Below are 22,584 nucleotides of genomic sequence, written 5' to 3'. Positions count from 1 at the left end.
TGATGATTACAACTTCAGTTATCTAATCTTCCTTGAGCTCTCAGCACAATCTTTTCTCTCTTAGTTGATTCTTTATCCTACTGTTTACAGATGCTATTGTTTTTAGTAGAAAAGCTATTTTTATACCATTTTTTTCTCAAGCCACTCAGAACACCCTTCTCCAATCTTCTCAACTAAGGATCTTGCCTTCTATTTTGAGACAAGAGAAAGGCCATTCTCTGTGGGTTCCCCGTATACCCCATCTCCCTAATTCCACACCTCAAAATTCCTTGATATCTTCCCCCACTTGCTCCTTTTTACTTTAGTTGATAAAGGTTGATGAAGAGGTGATTTCCCATTTACCCCCAATCTTCTTTTTTAAGGTTAACCCCTCTAGATGTTTGGTTAATTCCCTCTCCTATCTTCTTCAGGGGATTGGTGCCCCATCATTCTTACCTAATCTTCAATCTCTCTATTATTTGTCCTTTGTTTTTTAAGAGATCCAATGCATCATGGAATTCTATTTTAACTCACTCATGAATTGGATTTTAAGTAAGGCAAAATTACACAAAGTCATTGGCCTCACTCTTTGTTCCATAATCATCTAAGTCCAGCATCATTACAAAAGTCAGGAAGAATGTCAATGGTTTGGGATGCAGTGGATGACCTTGGCTACTTCCATGCCTGAACAAGCTCTACTTGTTCATTCCCTTCTGCCTACAAACACACTCAAATTTCCCTTATCCTTGTAATATTCTCAAAAGACCCTACTGCCCCACTCCCAGCTATTGTCCTGTATCTTTCCTCCTATTCACAAACTCTTAGAGGGGAAAAAGAAAGCTATTTGCACTTACTACTTTGACTTCTCTTCTTACTCACTTGTCACAATTCATCACTCAACTGAAACTGATCTTTTCAAGTAACTAATGATCTCTTAATTACCAAATCCAATGGCCTTGTTCTCAGTTCCTCATCCTTCCTGACCTCCCTAAAGCACTTGACACTATTGATCACCCTCCTCCCCTTCTATGTACTCTCTTCTCTCTGGGTTCTCATGATTGCTCCCAGCTCCTACCTGTCTGATCACTCTCTGTCTCCTTTTCTTGTTCGTTATTCATATCATGCTCTCTAATAGTGGATATACATCAAGGCTTTATTCCAGATCTTTGCTTTTAGAGACATTATCAGTTACAGGTTTAATTGTCCTCTTTATGAAGATGATTCTCGGATCTATGTCTCACTCTAGTCTCTCTACCAAACACCAGTTATCTCTTTATTGGGCGATTCCAAATTGGACCTTGAATAGACATCTGAAACCCAACACAGCCAAAACAGAACTTACCTTTTCTCTCAAATCCAGCCCCTTCTGAACTTTCCTATTTCTATTCAGAGCACCAATATCTTTCCAGTCACCAACAATTGTAGCCTTGCTGTTCTCCCTGAATCCTCACCCTCCCTCACCTCATTACATCTCTTGAACCTATTCCCAACTCACTGCCACCAAATTAGTTTGGACCTTCATAAACTCATGCCTAGACAATTGCAATAATTTCCTAGTTGGTCTCCTTGCCTTACAACTCCCTCGACTTCAGTCCATCCCCTACACAGTTTATAAGGTGATTTTCTTAAAGCACTGGCAGGTCTGATCATGCCACTATCCTACTCAGTCAGCTCCAATGGCTCCCTATTACTTTTAGGATTAAATAGAGACTCTTGCTTGGTTTTAAAAGCCCTTCACAACTTGAAAGCCCCAATCCTCCTCTCCAATTTGGTAACAGATTATCTCTTTTCCCGCACTCTGGTCTATCATGGTCTGTCTAGACCATGCTATTCCTCACTCACAGTGCTCCATGTTGTCCATCTCTCTTCTCTTCTTTTGCACTGTCTCTCTTCTGTGCCTGAGATTCCTTCCTCATCTTTACTTAGAATCCTTTGTTTTTTTCAAAACTCTGCTGAAAAACCATCTCCTACAGGAAGTCTTTCTTGACATTCTCCTCTTTACCCTCAGATAAACATCTTAACATAGTAAGCAAATAATAAAAGCTTATTGGCTTCTCAATTTCTCCCTTGAATTTATTTATTTTTGTTTATATTTTTGTAAACTTATGTACAGGTTGTCTCACCCCAATGGAATGCAAGAACTTTAAGGGCAGGAACTAATTTGATTTTGTATCATCAATATTAACACAGTGACCAGCACATAGTCGGTATTTAATTAATGATTATGGATTGTACACTGAGTGATAAGTAATAAAACATCCAATAGGGGCAGCCAGAATGATAAAGGACTTCAAGATCATATATTACGATTGGTTGATGGACCTGGGGAAGTTTAGCCTGGAGAAGCAGGTAGGGCAAGGCACGGGGCTTGATGCCTGTCTTCTAGTATTTGAAGAACTATCATCTGAACATAGGATTAGATTCACTCAACTTGGCTCCAAATAGAAGTAGGAGGAATGCAGGGGAGACAAAAAGGAGCAAATTTAGTAGTGATGTGAGGAAAAACGTCCTGACAAGTAGTTAAGCAAAGGTCAAATTTGCCTTTTTTTGCATCTGCTTCCTCCATTTGTTATATACACTTCATGCATTTGAATACAGACATGGTTTTTATTGCTTCTTCTCTTGCATATCATCTCCCATAAATTACTGGTTCTTTCTTTTGCTGATCCTACTTTGTTTTTGTTCTTTGGTACCAGGCTTGATAGATTCACGTGTACAGCTTTCTGCCCCCAGCCCCAACTCTTTCCACTTTAAAGCTCTCTTGATCACATTTGTAAGGCTGCAGGTAAATATATTTTTATCAGCTTCTGTGATGTGCATTCATTCCTGGAGAAGAGCCTATCATGCTTCTATGTTGGCTATGACCCAGAAATCTAAATCACGACCTCAGATGCCAATAGTGGTGAGCTGGAAGAAGACGGGGAGAGAGGATCCTGAATTTGATAAGTGGGAAAGAATAGAAAGGCATAAAGCAGTTGGTAATTGCATTTTGTTCGAGACCTGTTTCATAGACAATGGACAGCTACTATTTGGGCCTCACTCTTTTTTCCAGAGTCATTTAAGTTCAGTGGTAAGACAAAAGTGAAGATGGCAGGTGATGGCTTGGGATGCAGTGAATGACTCTGAGTTTTTTTGATGTCTAACCAAACTAAATGCTCCACAGTGTCTGCTTCAGTTGCCTTCATGACCATTGGAATAAATTTTTCTCATCCACCCCTCCTGCTGGGGGGAGTCTTCACATGCCTGAAGTAGATAACCCCCAACTCACAGATGGTTTGGAGGCTTGTTAGTTACCCTCACCCTGGTCTAGCCTATTTGTCAAGATGGTTTACTGGGGCTGTGCATGCCACAACTTCTTGGAGCCAAAGGTGAAAGCTGGGTGGCAGGTGGGCACCAAATGAGGAAAGTGGCCCTGAAATGGGCTCCAGAAGCCCTCAAAGCAGAGATACCTGTCTTCTCTCAACATCCCATATAGCCCTATCTTAGAATCTCCCAGAGTATTGGCTGCAGTTATCTGCAAGAGTTAGCAATGAGAACTACCAACAAGAATGACAAAAAATTAAGCTAAGGGTCTAGGTTCCAATAATGTTGGAGAGTAAGGAGAATTAGCAATGACCTGAAGAGAATAGACTGTGTTTGTGTTTCTGCCATGGACAAAAAATAGCTACACAGCACAAAATTCAGGTTGAAGTGAATGGGCTAGAAAAATGCTATTCTAAGGGGGATGAAGTCTCACTTGAAAGACTGGGGAAAGTATTTCAAAGAGAAAACAAAGAAGGAACGGAATACAAACTTAGAAATTCTTGCTAGGGATTATGAAGTCTTAGTAAAGAAACTGCAGAGTTTAGGGGCACAGATGGCATTTTCATCTGTCTTCAGTAAGAACAGAAAAGAAGATTGGGGTCATCTGTATCTGGTGCCAGAGTATGGGAACAGGGCTGAAAATATAGGCATGACAGCCTTCTGGTCAGTAAGGGAGTGCATCAATTAAAAAAGATTTGCCTGGTGCTTTGTAAATATGACTAGGAAGACTTTAAACTGAAAATGGGATGAAAAGTGGAACCAGGAAAACTACCCAAATAGGTGTGAAAAACCAGACGAAATCTCCCCAGAAAGCACCAGATACAATAGAGTGTTATGAGAATTATTTTACTTCCTTTTATTAATTTTTATTATTTGGAATTCAAGTCCATTTCTCCTAGTTAGAAGGTTATTGAGCTAGATGAAATCTATGCTATGGATGTGAAAATTTACTTAAGGCCTCAAGTTTTCCTTAGATCAAAAGTTAAGGCTTTCTGAATTAATTTGATTTGCTTTATTTGTGGAAGGCTCCCAACTGACTCACTCTGGAGTTATCTTTGAGGCATGTAAATTTTTCTTTTCAATCAGCCCATTGGAACCCATTAAATGTAGTTTCAACAATAGCCTGACTCAGTTTACCTTTGTCTGTTTAAGCATGTTTCCTTAGGAGATAGGCGAGATTATGATTCTATTTAACAAAATTTGTTCAGCTTTTATGGCCCAAAGGAATGTATGCAATTGCCGTATGTCAAAAATAATTTCTCTGCTTCTCTGGCATAATTTTTCTCTATAAAAAGCTTTGTTTGAATCCCAATAAGGTATGTATAGGGCTATTTTTTATCTTCTGAGCCTGTGCTAAAGCATAATAAAACCTAGGTTTTTATCTCTATTATTTCTGCATTGCAATAGCATTATTTGGCAGCAATTACCTATTGCATAAACTCAGTGGGAGATACTTCTCCAGGAACAATAAGAAGGACAGAAAAGAGTAAGTAATGCAACCCAGGAACTTAGATGACTATACCCCGGTATTCAGAATAATGATAAATCACTTTGTGGCCTTTTGGCTAAGATCAAGCAGAGTATCTGTTCTTATCAGTTTAATATCTCACTACGTGAACTGATGCAAAACAAAGTGAGCAGAACCAGGAGAACAATGTATACAGTAACAATGATACTGTATGATGATAAAGATTCAGGACATTCTAAAGAACTTATGAGGAAAAACACTATCCACCTCCAATGAAAGAACTGGTGGAGTCTGAATGCAGTTCAAAGCATATTATTTTCTACTTTATTTTTTTCATGTTTTTTCCCCATCTCTTTTCTTTCAAAACACGACTAATGTAGAAATATGTTTTGCATGACTGCACATATATAACGTATATCAAATTGTTTACCATCTCAGGGAGCAGGGAAGGGTGGGAGGGAAGAAGAGAATTTGGAACTGAAAACTTTTTAAAATGAATGTTAAACATTGTTTTACCTGTAATTGGAAAAAATTAAATAGATATTTTTTAATTGTAAAGAGTAGTAAACAGGGGAAATGAGAGATCCTAACACAAGGAAACAAAATTTATCTCATAATTGTCACTGAGACTTTTTGAGATGGAATTCTGAAAGTTATAGTTTTTTATCTAAAAGGATAAAAGGAACAGAATAGATAAAAACAGGACTGGCATAGGATAACTGACCCTTGGGAAGAGAGAAATGGCTCATGGGGAAATTTTTTTTTGGGGGGGAATTTAGAACTATGATTTTATTAATTCAGGAAATTATTAGTGAGGAAACATCATCTGCCAAACAAATGACAACTATTTAGCCATTTAAACATTCTTTTAAAGAATTACCTAGGGGCCCTGAGAGGTTGTCTATGGTGACTTGGTCATGGTTACAGATCCAGTAAATGTGGATCAGTACTTGAACCCAGATCCTGCCTCTGACACCAGCTCTCTATACAGCTTGGTGACTCAGTGAAGATAGTGTTGGATTTGGAGTCAGAAAGACCCAAGTTCAAATCTTACTTCAGATACTTACTAGCTCAGTGACCCAATGTAAGTCACATAGTCTTTTTTTCTCATCTGTAAAATGGGGATAATCATAGTACCCACTCCCTTACAGTTGTTTTGAGTATAAAATGAAATATTTGTAAAGTGTTTGTAAATTTTAGAGAGCTGTGTAAATGCTGTACTAGTGGTTCTCAAAGTGTAGTGTAGGGACCCTGAGGGTCCCAGAGATCCTTTGAAGGGATCCACTGGGTCAAACTAATTTTTATAATAATACCAAGATGTTTTCATTTCTAGGATTGTAAGTATTTCTAGATATGACCTACATAAACAAGAAAGGTAAGAAAACCAAAAGCATAATGGATGCTACCTCAAATTGTGTTGTTTTGTTTTTTAAAATGGATTAACGTTTTTTGTTTTGCTCCTCATAGAGTTGCATGATAGACAAGCATTATTATCTCTATTTCACCAATGACCTCCACTAAAGTCCAGTGGAACCAGAGTTCTAGCAGACCCCAACCAGAAAGAGCTTTGAGGCTGGGTCAGTGGAAGACTGGCCCAAGAAACAGCTCAACTTTGGAGAGGCTCATCATCTGAAAGCTGGTCATCTTGGCCAGCACAATTCATAAGTGGTCTAATCACTTGACTCACTACGTATTTGTTAAGTGCTTCCTGTGTGCCCAGCACTACACTGGATACGGATACAAATTTTAGAAAAATGATGGAAAAAGAAATTTTCTTGGTTTCAGAGAGCTTCCATTCTACTAAGGCTCCGTAGCCTTGTAATATGCATCCCTGGGGATGATGCAAAGGATATTGTCAATCACAGGGATTTTAAGTAATTCCCCGAAAGTCACACAAGTCAGACCAGAATGGGAATTCTGTTCCCTGGACTCCTAATTCTGGGATCTTGAGACCCAAGAACAAATCTATTAAAATTCTCTGAGCATCCCCGGAGCAATACTGTATGAGACTCTAAGCCCAGGCTAGACATTCTGTCAACGATGATTTAAGTGGAATCTCCTCAAAGCAGGACTCTTAAGTCTCTGGAATTTGGAGATTTGAACAATCAAGAGTTTGGGGAGCTTCTAAAACCTTTTTCCTGCACTGGCTTAAAAAAAAATAAAAGGCAAGAAACTAAACTTGTCAAAAGAATAATGACAATCTCAACAGGAATAGGTGGTGATAAAGGGAAATTTGACTGTCAAGTAATCCTGACAAGGTACTATTCATAGCTGAATGCAAATTTGAAAGGTGCTCTGAAATCTTGTCCTGCCTGTGTATAATTAAATAAGTTTACATTTGAGATGTACCAGTACAGCTGGCATAAACTATAGCCTTATATTTTTTTCCTCTATGCAATGTTTTCATTATGAAAATGTTTGAATTTTTAAGATGCATAAAAACAACCAGAAAGGGTTGATATGGATGGACCTCGCCATTGGAATTCTAGGTTGTTTTGGTTACAGAGACCCCTGGTGGTGGGAGAGGTAAATGATTTATCATGCTCAACCTGCCATTAAAACGTGGATTCCTCTCCCTCCATCACCATCCTGGCGAAACGGATGGTACAAATCCTAAACTCTTGCAGAAAGGGGATCAAGCATTTACCAGGTATTTATAGTTGGCATTTGGAGGGAGTAGCCAAGAGTGGGAGAAAATGCCAGCTTTTTATTGGCATTGGGATACTGGCATTTCAAATTCCTGCCCTTTGCTGCAAAAGCAGCATTTAGCTTGCCCAAAGTTCTCGGTGACAACGGATGCTGACCTCAGGTGACCATGTGAATTAATTCTATGTTGAGGTGGCTAAACAGCAAGCTTAAGGATCCCCACCCCACCCCCCAACCTCTTTCTCCTTCTTAAGTCTGGGAGGACTGTCTGCAAGAGAATACTGAATTTCTACCAACTCCTGTTTACATTTTAGCTTCTGAATGATTTTCCAGCTCAAAATACATCTCTGTCTATTTGTTTTTTTTTTTTAAAAGAGGGAAGTAAGTGCTGGTATTTCAATATTATTTAACATGCTTACATTCTGTCCTGTAATTTTAACCGTGGTCATTGTCTTTGTACAAAGGAAAGGGCAGGCATGCACACATCTCCCTTTGGAAGCTGCCCAAACTAGGGTATTTGTATCACACCCCAAGGGGAGATTGCAAATGAAGAATGGATTCTGATGTTCTGACTGGCTCCGCAGGATTCTTGTTGAAAGCAGAATGTGTTTTCACCATATACGTGTAATTTAGGTGGTGGGGGGAGCAGGGGATGAAAACATGCCTCATTGCTCTGGGGATGGGTACCCTCAAGTCAACAGATATAATTTTGCAAAGTTGTGGGCAAGTCAGATTTCTCTAAATCAAACAGTATTTTAAATGTGATGATTCTTTTGTAATATACATAATCAGTCACTCCTCGTTCCCCAGCATTCAGATTTTGCTTTACATTGGGGTTTTTCTGTTAATCAATCTGTGGCACCTGATTTTTCTAATATCACTCCCATTTTCAGCTACTATTCTTCTGAATATAGAATTCAACAGCACAAAAGGTTAGAACTGCAAATAGATCCCTAAGTTTTCTCAGCCATTGAAACAATTAATACCGGGGCTATTTTTTATTTAAAATCTCATAGGTTGGTGGGGAGAAAGTTTGTTAGGGAAACACTGATGCTATAGTTCACTTCTTTATAGCATCCCATGTTGGCATCTTCTAAATGATCCCGATTATAAATATTTGGGTAGCAAGTCTCTCCCATAGAGAAAAAAAATTTTAAGATATAAGGATGCTGAACTTCTGACTACCCTGATTAACACAACTGTGTCTTCCTTGGTGATCTCAACAATTCCCATGGGTCCAATTACCCTCTCTATGCTGAAAATTCTCTGATCTATTTATCAAGGTCTAACCTGAACCTCCAGCCTTTTATCTGTAATTGCTGATTGGACACGGCATACTGGATATCCCACAGACATATTAAAATAGCATGTCCACAGCCGAGTTCATTGTCTTTCCCCTTGGACCCTCCTCCTCTCCTTTAAATTTTCCCATTACGGTTGAGTTAGTCATCAAACATTTATTAAGCACCAACCATGTGTCAAGCAGTACTAAACCCCAAAGACACAAAGACCATTCTCCTAGGCAGGAGATTTGCAATGTAGGTGTTACTTTCAACTCTTGACTCTGGAATCAGCCTCTCACCTCCTTCCATCATCTCCAATCTGTTGCTAAATCTTGTTGATTCTATCTTATATCTCTTTTTTCTTTTGGTGCCCCAAGTATATTACTGGCCAGTGTTTGGAAACATACTGTCCTGGATTCACCAGATAATACCAAAAGCAGTGCAGCCTCCTACTCCCGAAGAGAGAATGACTAAAATAGTTTTGGAAATGGATAAAAGGTAACAACTTTATTTTAAGGTTGTATGAGAAGTATTTCAAAAATAGTAAACACTCTATCAGCTCAGAAATAAATCCTTCAACTATTGCACATTTATGAGGTCTTTTTTTCTTCACAATTACATAAATATTTTCATGTGCATATAAACATGCCATTTAAGGTTTTTTAAGCTTTTAAAAATCAACAAAATTATCTTCTTCATTATTAATCTAGAAAAATGAAAAAAAAAATTTTAAGCTGGGGAGAGCCAACAGGAAGGGAGGAAAATGAAGAAAAGGATAGAAGAGAGGGGTAAGAAAATAGAACTCTAGATTTCAGAGGAAAAAACCTCAGGAAAATAAAATAGATCATAACATGGAGAAATTAATCTTTCTCCAAGCAGATGAAACTCTTTTTGAACTCCATTCAATATCAGTGCAACTAACACATTTATTTATATAGCACATTTCCACCAGAAGCTAAGGTGTAACATTTTTTAAATTTAAAAAAATGTTTTTGGTGACAAATATTGATCATTGCTTGAAAGAGCACAATTTCTATCAGTCATGGCCCTTTTGTCTTCATAAATCCTTTGACTCCCTCCTCCAAAAGGTCCCACCACATAAGTACTTTCACCAGTGGAATCTTTGTATCATCCCACTTCCATATGGTCCTTTCAATTATCAGCTGTAGTGAATTAACTTAGACAATAAAACAAGATCCATCTGCCTCCTTGATGTGGATTCCATTTGCAAGTAGCTGTTGAATATTAAAAATTATGCACTTTTCAATTGAGAAGGCCCAGTTGACTCCCTTCACTCCCCGCCCCCCCCCCAATACTTCTATTTTTGCAGGGCTCATGTAGGTCTACAGAAGGCCATGAATCAGTTAAGAAGGCTTTGATTCTCTAAGGTTTCCTCCACAATCCCATTTGGGTGACTGCTTTCTGAGCCATCTGGCACATGTGTACATGTGCACCACCCTAGCCGGGAAGTGCACAAGTCAAGCCAAGGCAGAAGCAGAAACATCAGAAAAAAGACACAATGGACCTTAGGAGACACAGGGATTCCAGGGGTGGGCCACAAAGGACCAGAAAATCATGGCTGCAAATAAAGGAATGTAGGTGTGGGGACTATGGGGGGACACACTGGAATGGGGAGAGGGCTAATGGGAAGAGGAAGAGGAGAGATAAAAATTGAAAAAGAAGTTGAGTGCTCTTAGAGAATGGCACTTTGAGGTAAACCATGGTCTCAACAAAATGATAAACATGAAGACTGGCATTCATGAAAAATACAATATGTAAAGTTTTCTACAAGTACTCTACCAAAAAGCTTAGCTAGTTTTTTTTTTTTTATTCCTAGTGTGATTTCCCACATTTCCCTATTACTATTTGTCCCAAATGATAAAAGAGGTTCCTTGAGGAACACTTGGCTTTCTTCCCCTGTTCATAGGGGATTTTTTTTTCCTTCTCCAAAGACAAAAAAATTGATAAAATGATAGAAGCTGAAGCTTTTCTTCCTATATATTTCAAACCAGTGTTGAAGATAGTTGTCATGGGCTAGAACTCTTTTTCCCAGAACTAAAACTATTTCTGGAAAAAGGTTTCCCTGGTCAAGAATAAGTGTCTCAGAATTGTTTCCAATGCCAGAGAAGCCTTCAGATCATCCCAGGAAGGGAAAAGAGATGTTGCAGTTGTTTAGCCAAGCTGAAGCAAAAGAATTCCTCTCCACCTCATTCTGTATGTGGGGAGCTCACTGATCCTCTGGGAAACATGGCGCCCTGATCATGCTGTGAATGTTCCATGGGGGCTACTGCCTTTCAGATGGACTGTTCTTCATCCCGATCATTCAGTAGCAGCGACCATCTGTCCCCTCCATCCTCCGCCAGGGGACTGTGCCTGGACAACTTGTCCGATGTCAGGGAGGACATTGACACTTGGCTGATATAGCTGACCTGATCCCATGCGGTGGCCTTACTGGGATCCCTTCGCCGATCATCCATGCCAATATGAACACTGACCTGGGATGGAGTAAGGGGTTTCATGTGGCCATGGGCTTGGGTTTCATATTTCTCCATATCTGGTTTCTTATAACTATGAAGAGAGGGATAAGGAGAGTGAAAGGTAGTCTTATGGAATTTTTTAGCATTTTGTTAGCTTTTGTTGACTAATGAAAATACTTATGTAAAGACCCTAAACAAAAGTGGAAAAGACAGTACCAAGGGTTGCCTTGCTTATGTTTTTGTTTTGTTTATTCTTTACTTTTAAAGGTTATATCTCTAACTTTTGATTTTACCTCAGTCATGTCTAGTTAGACCACTATTCCCACTTCATGAGATTCCCCAAGTCACCGAGGAAAGAAATTTAAACAAAAACAGCTGACTCAGTGGTCACATCTGATTTTTATATGACATACATCACCCACCTCTCCAAAACCAGGAGCTACATTTCCCTCCTTCTCCTCCAGGATCCCATTCCCTTTAAAGGAAAAAGTGCCCCTTGCCAAGGGACTTTTTCTCCTACTTTAAACATTTCCCAAGCAGAAGGCTGCTTTAGAAAAATAAAAATTGAAAGAGCTTCCATGAGAGCCAACATGGCACAATTTGAATACAACACAGGGCAACTACCCTCAACTCTTAGCAAATATTAATCATCTCTAGTGACAGAGAAGCTGGGTATGAATAACATAAGGCACTTCTGGCTCCACTGGAAACCTTAAAGCTGGGCTTCAGATGAATGAACTGGGGATGCCCTACTGTGGCAGCCCCAGAATGGCAAGCAAACCTTCTCAAGACCATAAGGAAGAAAGGCGCTGGTGAGAAGGCGATCTGGCTTTTTCATGGGCCTCTCTGCGACACTTACAATTTAAGCTGCAGTGAAGAGAGCACCACGGACACAGAGGAGGCCGCCATGGCAGCAGATCCCATCCAAGGCTGCAGCACAATGCCAATGGGCATGAAAACACCTAGCCAATGAGAAGAAATAGACACAAGATAAAATAAAAAAAACAACTCTCAGAACTCATATGTAAAGCCCTAGACAATATGGCTCCTATGTGCCTTTCTAGTTTTGCTTCTCATTTATCTCCTTTTTTAAGCAAAAATTGAGCATCTATCAAGTGCCTATTAAGTGCTAGACATCAGAATACAAAAACAAAGAGTGAACTGATCCTTACTCTCTAGGCTTATACTACAAAGTTTTACATTCAGGTTAAACTGGTCAGAAAACCCTACCCAAGAAATCAAACAATAAACAATCTAATAGGAAAGACCATATGAAAACAGATATATACAAATCGAGCTATTTGTAGGATGAATAGGAAATCATTCATAGAGGGAAGGCACTGGAATTAAGAGTTGTAGAAGGATTCCCTCAGAAGGTGGATATTGTCTGGGACTTAAAGAAAGCCAGGGAAGTCAGTTGTCAGAGCAGAGGGGGGAGAGTGTTCTAGGCATGGGGGACAGCCAGACCAAATGTCCAGGGCTAGAAGATGAAACATCTTTTTCATGGAACAGCCAGAAGCCAGTGTCACCGGACTGAAGAGTATGTTTTGGGGGAAAAGATGTAAGAGGCCTGGAAAAGTAAGAGTGTGACAATCTTTACTCTCCTGCTCTGTACCCTGGTGGTCCCTTGGGTAAGGATGCTCCTCCTTTTCCTCTGGCTCAGATCATCCCAAATTCCCTTCATAGAACTGCCTGAGGTCTTTCATGATCCCTCCACCCAGTTACTAGCGTTCCCTCCACCTTGAAGTTACTCTGTGAATATTTTAGATTGGGTTATCTGGGTGTAGGTTGTCTTTCTTTCCATAGACTATAAGCTCCTTGAGGGTAGGTACCATTTTGTTTCAAACTATATTCCTACTGCCTTGCCCTTAGAAAATGCTTAGTAAGTATTTGTTGAATTTAATTATTCAGTCCTAAAGAAAGCAAAAGAAGAGTAGGCCCTACACCAGTTCATAAAAAGATTAGAATTCTGTTGTTTGCTAACTTCGGCTGTCCTGACTCGGGCAGAAAGTCCATTCTTTCTTAATACCAGTGTTCTCCCACAGATGCCATCAGGCTATGATTATCATGGAGCACCGGGACAGCAAGTGGGTGATCCAGAAGGCAAGGGAGAAAGGTACAGTTGCAGGGAGCAGGCTGTAGCAAGAAATGGCATAAAAGATATTATTCAGCAGATGTGTGATTGGCAAAGGAGGGATGCTCATGCTCCTGTGTTCTGAATGAAGAACAGACCCCGGCTCTGGGGTGCTCTTTTGATCATGGCAGAAAAGGATCCTGAGGAAATCTTGCAGACTGTCAGAGGGATCTGGTGGGGAGGATTTATAGAAGGAAATAAACAGCGATGGCAAAGGAACCAGGGGGCTGAGACTTGTGGGCTGCACCCCCTGACAGAGCACCCCCATCAACCTAATCACTGAAGCTTCACGAATTATAGGCAAAAACAACCAACAAGATCCTAAACCCAAGAGACTCTCCATCTAATGTTTTACTTAGCTGATTCTCTCTCTTGGTCTTTCTGTCTCTGTCTCTCTCTACCTCTCTCTGGTCTCTGTGTTTGCCTCTCTCTCTCTCTCTCTCTCTCTCTCTCTCTCTCTCTCTCTCTCTCTCTCTGCTTCTTCTGTCCCTTCTCTATCTCTGTCTCTCAATCTGCCCTCTCTCTCCACCCCACCCCTCACCTCTTTAGCATTGTCCAAATCATCTTTAGCACTTCTCCATTGAGTGCTCCCTGGATACAGAGCGCTTTAGAATGAAACTATTCAACAATTAGCTTTTCATAACTAGAGAGTGTGAAATCATAGGATCATAAAAGAGCCTTAATGCTTCCTAATGATCCCATCTGCTTTGCTCTTCCTGAAACTGGACAGCATATGACATTTTAAGTTTTACGGACAGTTTAATATATATATATATATATAATTTATTGAGGAATTTGGAGAGAAGTCTGGGGGAAAAGAGAAGTGAAACCCTGGAATAGAGCACAGTACAGGAGAAAGCACCTTGATGGAGTCAAGAGGGCCTGGGTTCAAATCTTGCCCATAAATCTCTACCTGCTCCCCCCCCCCCCCCCAGATCTGTGGGAAAGTCACAACCTTCCTGGACCAGAAGACCTCTGAGGTCCTTGGTAGCTCTACATCTATGATCTTAAGTAGCAGACCCAGGAGAAACATTTTTTTAAATGTATACTACTGGCACAAAATGGTTGATTATAATAATAATTCTTTGTATTTGCCCATCACTCCTGAGGCCTACTTTGGGGCTCTATCACCTTGAGAATTCTCATAGGTCATGCTTCAGGCACAAAATTCTGTCAGGCTTCCAAAACTCATCCAGCCAGGAATTGTAAGTCTTTTGAGAATGTAAGCTCCCTGAAGGCAGGCTTATCTCCCTTGTGTACTTGTATCCAATGTCTCCAGCACATTCAAGAAATGCCTTTCAATTGCCTGTTCAGAACTGTTCCAGCTGCCCATAGAGAAACTGCTGCCAGAAGGTTAGTCTGCAGACATTTTTGAAATTTGTTTAAGGAGACACTCAAGAAAACCCTGAGGGGCTGAGGAGAGGCTAGTTAGGTAGAGGGAACTCATACCATTAAATACCAGATCACTGGCCAGTTTAAAGATCAGTTTTTACTCAAAACATTTTAACAGAAGTGAGGGGCTTCCTCCTCCCCCCCACCCCCCCAAATTGTACAGAAGAGGAAACCAAGACAGGCAGAATGAGCTGGTTACACCAGCTCCTGGCTCTTTATCATACAGAAACACTGGAAGTGAAAGCAATTAATTCTGAGAGGAGGGGATGGTTCTACTGCCTTACTGAATGAAGAATGCCTGCTGGCAAGAGCACTAATCCCTGTTATGTGAGCCACCTATAATTACAAGGAGAGAGAAAGTGAGAATAAGAAGGAAAAGTCATTTTCAGTGACTTCAACTCCCTTTTCAGTTGTAGCATGAACATTTCTCTACTTTAGAAATTCCAGTCCTATTCCTCACTTTGCCCATCTGTAAAAGGGAGATGATAATAACATCCACCTCCCAGAGTGGGAACATAAAACTGTGAACCTAAAATGGGGTAGCTTGTAGACTGCTTTGAAAACCTTAAAGCACTGTCTATATAAGTACTATCTATATAAATAGTAGCTCTCTAACCCAAAAAGTTTCAGATGGAGGGAGTAGGGCAGGAAGGAGATGCTGCTCAGTCAAGAAGACTGAACTAGGCATTATAGACATTAAATACAAGGCTTTGTCTTAATGAGTCCTAAAAGGAGAACCGTATCCTCAGGGACTGAGATAGATGTAGGAGAGGTAGAGAGGGTTCTTGCAACAGGAAGAAAAGTGAGCAAGTGAGGACAAATAGACATTCTGATACTCTGCAAGATGTGTGATTTTATCAGTCCAGCAGGTCCTCCCTCCAGGGACACAGATTGTAACCCCTCCATGTAGCATCAAATGTGGCAGAAAGAAAGCTGGACTTGGAATTCGGGTTTGGGTCCTAGTTCTGACACTTATTAGCTGTCTAGCATTGGGCAATATTCATTTAATCTTTCTTCCCTTGCTTTCTCATATGCCAAAAAAAATGGGGCTAATGATATTTATGGTACTTTAAACTAAGTCAAGTGCTTTGTAAACTTTAAACTTCTATAAAAATGTTAGATATTTTTATTACCCAAAATGCTAGGAGCCTTTCTCATGAGAATATGAAGATAGTTCGGCTCCCCACCTCTCCCTTTCACACCTTCTGTCCTAGGAAAGAGAGAGATCCTTCTACCTTACTTAGGCAGGGGGAATTAAATTGTCCTATCATTAAACTGTCCTCTAATTCTGTTGGTATCTCAAAGTTTTCTGCCCCACAAAACTCTAATCTCTACCTTGGATCCAAATAAACAGTTTCTTTTTTGTCTTTCAAAAATACAGTGAAGTTCATGATATAGCTTATCATCCCTCTCCATTGGGAACTGCCCTCCATCAGAGTATGGCTCATCTCTAATTCATAACAAGATTAAACCAGAAGAACTCTACTCCTTCTCTGGAGGAAAGGCAGGAGTCAACTTTATGAATGGTTTTGGTGTCAATCACTACCTACCTGCTGCAATGGGTATCCCAACTAAGTTATAAATTAAGGCCAAGATCAGATTTATTCGTATTCTCCGGACAGTCCTCTTGGAAAGATGAATACTAGCAACCACATCTAGCAAATCATTCTGAAACACAGAAGCATATTGTGACTAAGGAAGCCAACCTCATTGATCACGACCTCTTCCCACTCCACTCCCTTCCCCAAGTTAGAAAAAAAAAAGAAGGCAGAAAGAGAGATCCAAGCTCACCCTAATGAGGACAACATCTGCAGCTTCAATAGCTACATCTGTGCCTGTCCCAATGGCAATGCCAACATCAGCCCTTGCCAAAGCTGGAGAGTCATTCACACCATCTCCTACCATGGCCACTTTCTTCCCTTGATTTTGAAGCTCCTGGACCTTTGCCACCTTGTGAGAGGGGAGAACCTCTGCAAAAACTTTGCTGATGCCCACCTGTAAGGAAAGAAAGCCACAGTGTGGTATCCTAAGGACAACAGGCCCTCTGAAGCTCGAGGCTTCCATTCCTCTTGAGCTAAGAACATTGGGAAAGATAACAGAATATTGTCATCCTGCCTTTACCACCTATCTCCCGGATGCAGGAGGAATAAGAGAACAGACTGGCTAGCAAGGCAATATGGTATAGTGGAAAGAGAGCAGAACTTTTCTGGGCCTTGGTTTTCTCATCTTTAAAATAGGGATGATCATACCCATACCACTTACCCCATGGGGCTGATGCAAAAAAAAAACCAAAAACCAACAACCCCAAAATGATATATCTCAAGGCACTGTATCAGTGTCAACTATAATTATTATACTGATCAAGGGAGGAACTGGAAACAGATATAAATACCAGAAGAGCAGACTCATTTGGGATGACTACTGGCAAAGTATGCACTTAGGCAGCTTAACGGAGATCACAGAATCAAAGAGTTTTAGAGCTCTTTGCAGGTGGGGACTGTTCCATTTCTGTCATTATGATCCCAGTGGTTAGCACCATGCCTAGAACAGAGTAAGTGCTTAATAAATGTTCATTGACTAAGATCATTTACTGCAGTGGTTCCAATTTGCAGGTGGTAGTTATTAAAAGAGGGTCCGTGAATTCATAAACTCATCAAGTAATATCACTTTGTCATTATGTATTGTGAATCTTAAAATTTCTCAGACTTGTGAATGTTAAAAATTCTCAGATTCTACCTTAGAACATTTGGTTAAGACCATTCCCCATTTTAAACAATGCAGGTACTTGATCAGGAATGTGAGAACTTTACATTACTCCACCCATACTTAGGCATACTTTAGGGAAAGATAAAGTTGTAAACTCCTTACTGAACAATGAAAAGTACTTAACTCATACTTATAGTGAGGCAAAAGCCCTTAAGCTAAGTCTATTTTTAGATCTAATACAAAAAGGTGCTAAGTACCTATGAAGGTCAAATTAATCACTAAAAGGTCAGGCAACTTGCAAACTTGCAAGGGGCAAAGAGGTGTGAACTTACTCAGAAGTTTTAATCTACCCAGAGAAGTTGAGAAATAAAGAAGATGTGAATTAAGAATGGTCAGTCCTATGAAAACGTCTACTGTGATTGGTAGGTGTGAGAATTTAGGGGAGGTGACATAGGAGAAAATTCTCTTTAAAAGGAGGTCAGAAAGGCCTCTGGAGGAGTTAGCTTGCCAAAACTGAATTGGAGGGCTTGGTGGCTGAACTTAGTTGAGCTCAGGAGCTGAACTGGCAGGTCTCTCTGAACACTAGAATCTTGCTTGGGACAAATCTTGTGGTAAGTGGATTAAAAACTGACTGATCTCTCTCTTAAGGCTTAAGCCTAGGCTGGCCTAGCCCTTTTCTCATTATTTCCTCTTACTCTCTCTTTCCCTTCATTAATTCCTTAATTTGTATTAATTAAAATCTCTATAAAACCCAGCTGACTTGGGTATATTAAATATTTGGGAATTTTCCCATGGTGACCACTATATTTTTGATTTGAAACCATATTTTCGCAGTCACAGTTTAAGGCAAACACTCTTTTGTCTGTAACAGTATATATACTCAGTAATTGGTATCAAGAATCCTTTTTGTTGTTCATTTGTTTCAGTCATATTCAACTTTTCATACCCTCATTTGGGGTTTTCTTACCAAAGATACTGGAATGGTTTGCCATTTTCTTCTCTGGCTCATTTTTCAGATGAGGAAACAGAGGCAAACAGGGTGAAGTGATTTGCTTGGGTCACAAAGCTCAATAAGTATATGGGGCCAAATTTGAACTCACATCTTCCCACCTCCAGGTGTGGTACTCTAATACATTGAGCTGCCAACATTTTTTACTACCATGTTTTACTAATTAAATTTGTTTGACATCAAAAGAGTTCTCTTTTTGAAAGGTTGGGAACCAGTCATTAACTCCAACCTGTTCCTTTTATGGAGGAGAAAATAATTGGCATGGCCAAGGCCACATAGAGTCAGTGGCAGAGATGGAGAACAACTTTCAAGTTTTTCTTTCCCATTCCAGTGCATGCTCACAGTTGCAAATTCCAGCTGAGCTTCTCAGAGCACTTCAACATCATCAGGTGGAAAAGTGCCATCACCACCGCCTCTGGGAACATGGCGAAGCCAATTCTGCTCTCCTGGATCTGTGCTCAAGAGCCCAAGTCTTTTTTTTTCTTTTTTTTTTTTATTTTTAATATATTTTATTTGATCATTTCCAAGCATTATTCGTTAAAGACATAGATCATTTTCTTTTCCTCCCCCCCACCCCCCATAGCCGACGCGTAAGTCCACTGGGCATTAGATGTTTTCTTGATTTGAACCCATTGCTTTGTTGATAGTATTTGCATTAGAGTGTTCATTTAGAGTCTATCCTCTGTCATGTCCCCTCAACCTCTGTATTCAGGCAGTTGCTTTTTCTCGGTGTTTCCACTCCCATAGTTTATCCTTTGCTTATGAATGGTGTTTTTTTTTTCTCCTGGATCCCTGAAAGTTGTTCAGGGACATTACACCGCCCCTAATGGAGAAGTCCATTACGTTCGATTATACCACAGTGTATTAGTCTCTGTGTACAATGTTCTCCTGGTTCTGCTCCTCTCGCTCTGCATCACTTCCTGGAGGTTGTTCCAGTCTCCATGGAACTTCTCCACTTTATTATTCCTTTGAGCACAATAGTATTCCATCACCAACATATACCACAGTTTGTTCAGCCATTCCCCAATTGATGGGCATCCCCTCGTTTTCCAGTTTTGGGCCACCACAAAGAGCGCAGCTATGAATATTTTTGTACAAGTCTTTGTGTCCATTATCTCTTTGGGGTACAGACCCAGCAGTGCTATGGCTGGGTCAAAGGGTAGATATTCTTTTGTCGCCCTTTGGGCATAGTTCCAAATTGCCCTCCAGAATGGTTGGATCAGTTCACAACTCCACCAGCAATGAATTAATGTCCCTACTTTGCCACATCCCCTCCAGCATTCATTACTTTCCTTTGCTGTTATGTTAGCCAATCTGCTAGGTGTGAGGTGATACCTCAGAGTTGTTTTGATTTGCATCTCTCTGATTATAAGAGATGTAGAACACTTCTTCATGTGCTTGTTAATAGTTTTGATTTCTTTATCTGAGAACTGCCTATCCATTTCCCTTGCCCATTTGTCAATTGGAGAATGGCTTGATTTTTTGTACAATTGATTTAGCTCATTATAAATATGAGTAATTAAACCTTTGTCAGAGGTTTCTATGAAGATTTTTTCCCAATTTGTTGTTTCCCTTCTGATTTTAGTTATATTGGTTTTGTTTGTACAAAAGCTTTTTAGTTTGATGTAGTCAAAATTATTTATTTTACATTTTGTGATTCTTTCTATATCTTGCTTGGTTTTAAAGCCTTTCCCCTCCCAAAGGTCTGACATGTATACTATTCTGTGTTTACCCAATTTACTTATGGTTTCCTTCTTTATGTTTAAGTCACTCACCCATTTTGAATTTATCTTGGTGTAGGGTGTGAGGTGTTGATCTATTCCTAGTCTCTCCCACACTGTCTTCCAATTTTCCCAGCAGTTTTTATCGAATAGTGGATTTTTGTCCCAAAAGCTGGGATCTTTGGGTTTATCGTATACTGTCTTGCTGAGGTCGTTTTCCCCCAGTCTATTCCACTGATCTTCCTTTCTGTTTTTTAGCCAGTACCAAATTGTTTTGATGACTGCTGCTTTGTAGTATAGTTTGAGGTCTGGGACTGCAAGGCCCCCATCATATGTGTTTTTTTTCATTATTTCCCTGGATATCCTTGATCTTTTGTTCTTCCAAATGAACTTTGTTATGGTTTTTTCTAAATCAGTGAAGAAGTATTTTGGTAGTTCAATGGGTATGGCACTAAATAGATAAATAAGTTTGGGTAGGATGGTCATTTTTATTATATTGGCTCGTCCTATCCATGAGCAGTTAATGTTTTTCCAATTGTTCAAGTCTAGTTTTAGTTGTGTGGCGAGTGTTTTGTAGTTGTGTTCATATAGTTCCTGTGTTTGTCTTGGGAGATAGATTCCTAAGGAGCCCAAGTCTTAATGGAGCGTAACTAGAGCATTGCTGTCAGCCATTCCCATGCCACAACCCCCCCCCCACACACACACACACATACACACTCCCACATCCTGAGTTCCAGCCAGCTTTTGGGAAACAAGAAATGATGATGCCGCATACAAATAAATGTAAATCATGGATAACATTGCATAAGGACTTCTATAGTTACTGATACTTTCTCCAGCAGCTGCTGCTAAAGATGAGTCAGGTTTTAAAAAACACAAGATTGTGTACAGTTCTGGGTAGAGTCATTCCCAGAAAACACTGCTGAGCTTGTCCCAAGGAAGCTCAAGTCTTTGCTTCAGCCTCCCTTTCTGAGCATGACAATACTGATTTAAAGTAAGAAGTCCTGGGTTTGCTGCTGCTTCCTGGAGGGACCCAGAGACAAGTCACAACTTTCCTGGACCTCAGTTTCCATCCTGGTAAAATGAAGGTATGAGATTCTATGCTCTCTAAATCCTAGGATAAGATAAACTACCCCAAAACTCCTCAACCTGGCTCATGTCCTTTGTTCTGAATTTTCTTCCTTATTTTTAATCATCAAAATCTGCTTACACCCATGTGATACAGGTAATATCTACCATGATGATATAAAACTGGGAAATGGTGACAACATGAGAAACTCACAACCTCTAGCACCTCATCTGTAAGAGGAGAGGTTGTGCTAACCTGGGGCAGAGGTCCTTAGGCTGGGGTCTGGATCCATGGACAGATTTCAGGGGGGCTACAAACTTGGATGAGAAGTCATTACATCTTTATTTTCACTCATCTCCAACTGAAATTTAGCATTTCTTTCAGTTCAGTTTCAGGTCTAGTTACCAGTCTGCCAGAGTCCATGACACACAAAGGTTAAGGATCCCTAAACAAGACATCCTCTAAGGTCTCTTCTGGCTCTACAATTCTGTGCCAATTCTGAAAGGCTCACACTGAGGTATGTGATTATAAGATTTCTTTTAAAATCTGCTGCCTTGTCAAGGGATCTTTGCTATTTTAACCAAGGAATATAATGCGTTAACTCAAAGGAATGAAGCACTAATGGTAGATTTTGGGACAGTTGATGGATATATAGGGGAGCCTTCCCAGTTCCCCTCATATCATATTATATAAGAATTTAATAGTAATAGTAATGACAGCTGACATATGTATAGTTTTTTCAGATTTTTCAAAGTATTTAACATATCATTTGATCTTTGCAACAACTCTGGTAGTTGCTATCATGATCCCCATTTTTTAGATGAGAAAACTGAGGTCTATTCCTGAAAATACATACCCAGGATTATACAGTTATAAGTGTTTGAGGAAGGAGTCAAATTCAGGTCTTCCTGACCCCTACTCTAGCACTACTCTATGTTACCTCTCTCTACTAACCTATAAGGATCATTCCAAGTATGGGAAATGCATATAACTGATGCTGAAAAGCATATAAGTTCAACTTTAAGCAAAAAAAGGAACCATCAGTGGCAGAATCACTGGTGGTGGCATCTCTGGGAAGCTTTCTACCCTAGATTCTGTTTTGGAATTCAATGTTGGTATTATACCATGTGACCAGAGTGCATTCCTAAAAGGGCAATCACAATACTTTCCACTACCATTATGGGAATTAATTCACATTCATGAGCTATAACTTGTTCAGATATTGCAAATGAAGGCAACTTTGTGATTATAATTTGATAAGCTTTTCCCTAAGAAACAGTTTGGCAGCACCCCATGACTTTCAGAGACCAAACTTCCTTGGAGGAAGAAATATTATTAAAAACAGTCTCATAGCATTACTGTTAATCTGGTTAATTATCTTGATCCACACTCAAAAT

General features: G+C 39.9%; 1 protein-coding gene and 1 pseudogene across 4 annotated transcripts in view; one reads left to right on the top strand and one right to left on the bottom strand.

The window, feature by feature from the left end:
- Positions 1-4,827: 4,827 nt before the first annotated feature.
- Positions 4,828-4,942, top strand: LOC130454235 (U2 spliceosomal RNA; annotated as a pseudogene).
- A 4,645-nt stretch (positions 4,943-9,587) lies between these two features.
- Positions 9,588-22,584, bottom strand: part of ATP7B (ATPase copper transporting beta) — a 143,239-nt gene continuing 130,242 nt past the window's right edge. For all 4 annotated transcript variants that reach the window (XM_007495392.3, XM_056794809.1, XM_056794808.1 and 1 more), the window contains 4 exons: positions 16,474-16,677; positions 16,233-16,350; positions 12,016-12,118; positions 9,588-11,247 (listed from right to left, as the gene is read on the bottom strand). In XM_007495392.3, the coding sequence (XP_007495454.2) occupies positions 10,974-11,247; positions 12,016-12,118; positions 16,233-16,350; positions 16,474-16,677 (699 nt within the window). In that variant the 3' untranslated portion in view covers positions 9,588-10,973. The remainder of the gene's footprint in view (positions 11,248-12,015; positions 12,119-16,232; positions 16,351-16,473; positions 16,678-22,584) is intronic.

This window comes from Monodelphis domestica, chromosome 4 (genome assembly GCF_027887165.1).
Source record: "Monodelphis domestica isolate mMonDom1 chromosome 4, mMonDom1.pri, whole genome shotgun sequence".
NCBI lineage: Eukaryota > Metazoa > Chordata > Mammalia > Didelphimorphia > Didelphidae > Monodelphis > Monodelphis domestica.
Note: the sequence above shows the minus strand (reverse complement) of the source record. Positions and strands in the feature narration are given on the sequence as shown.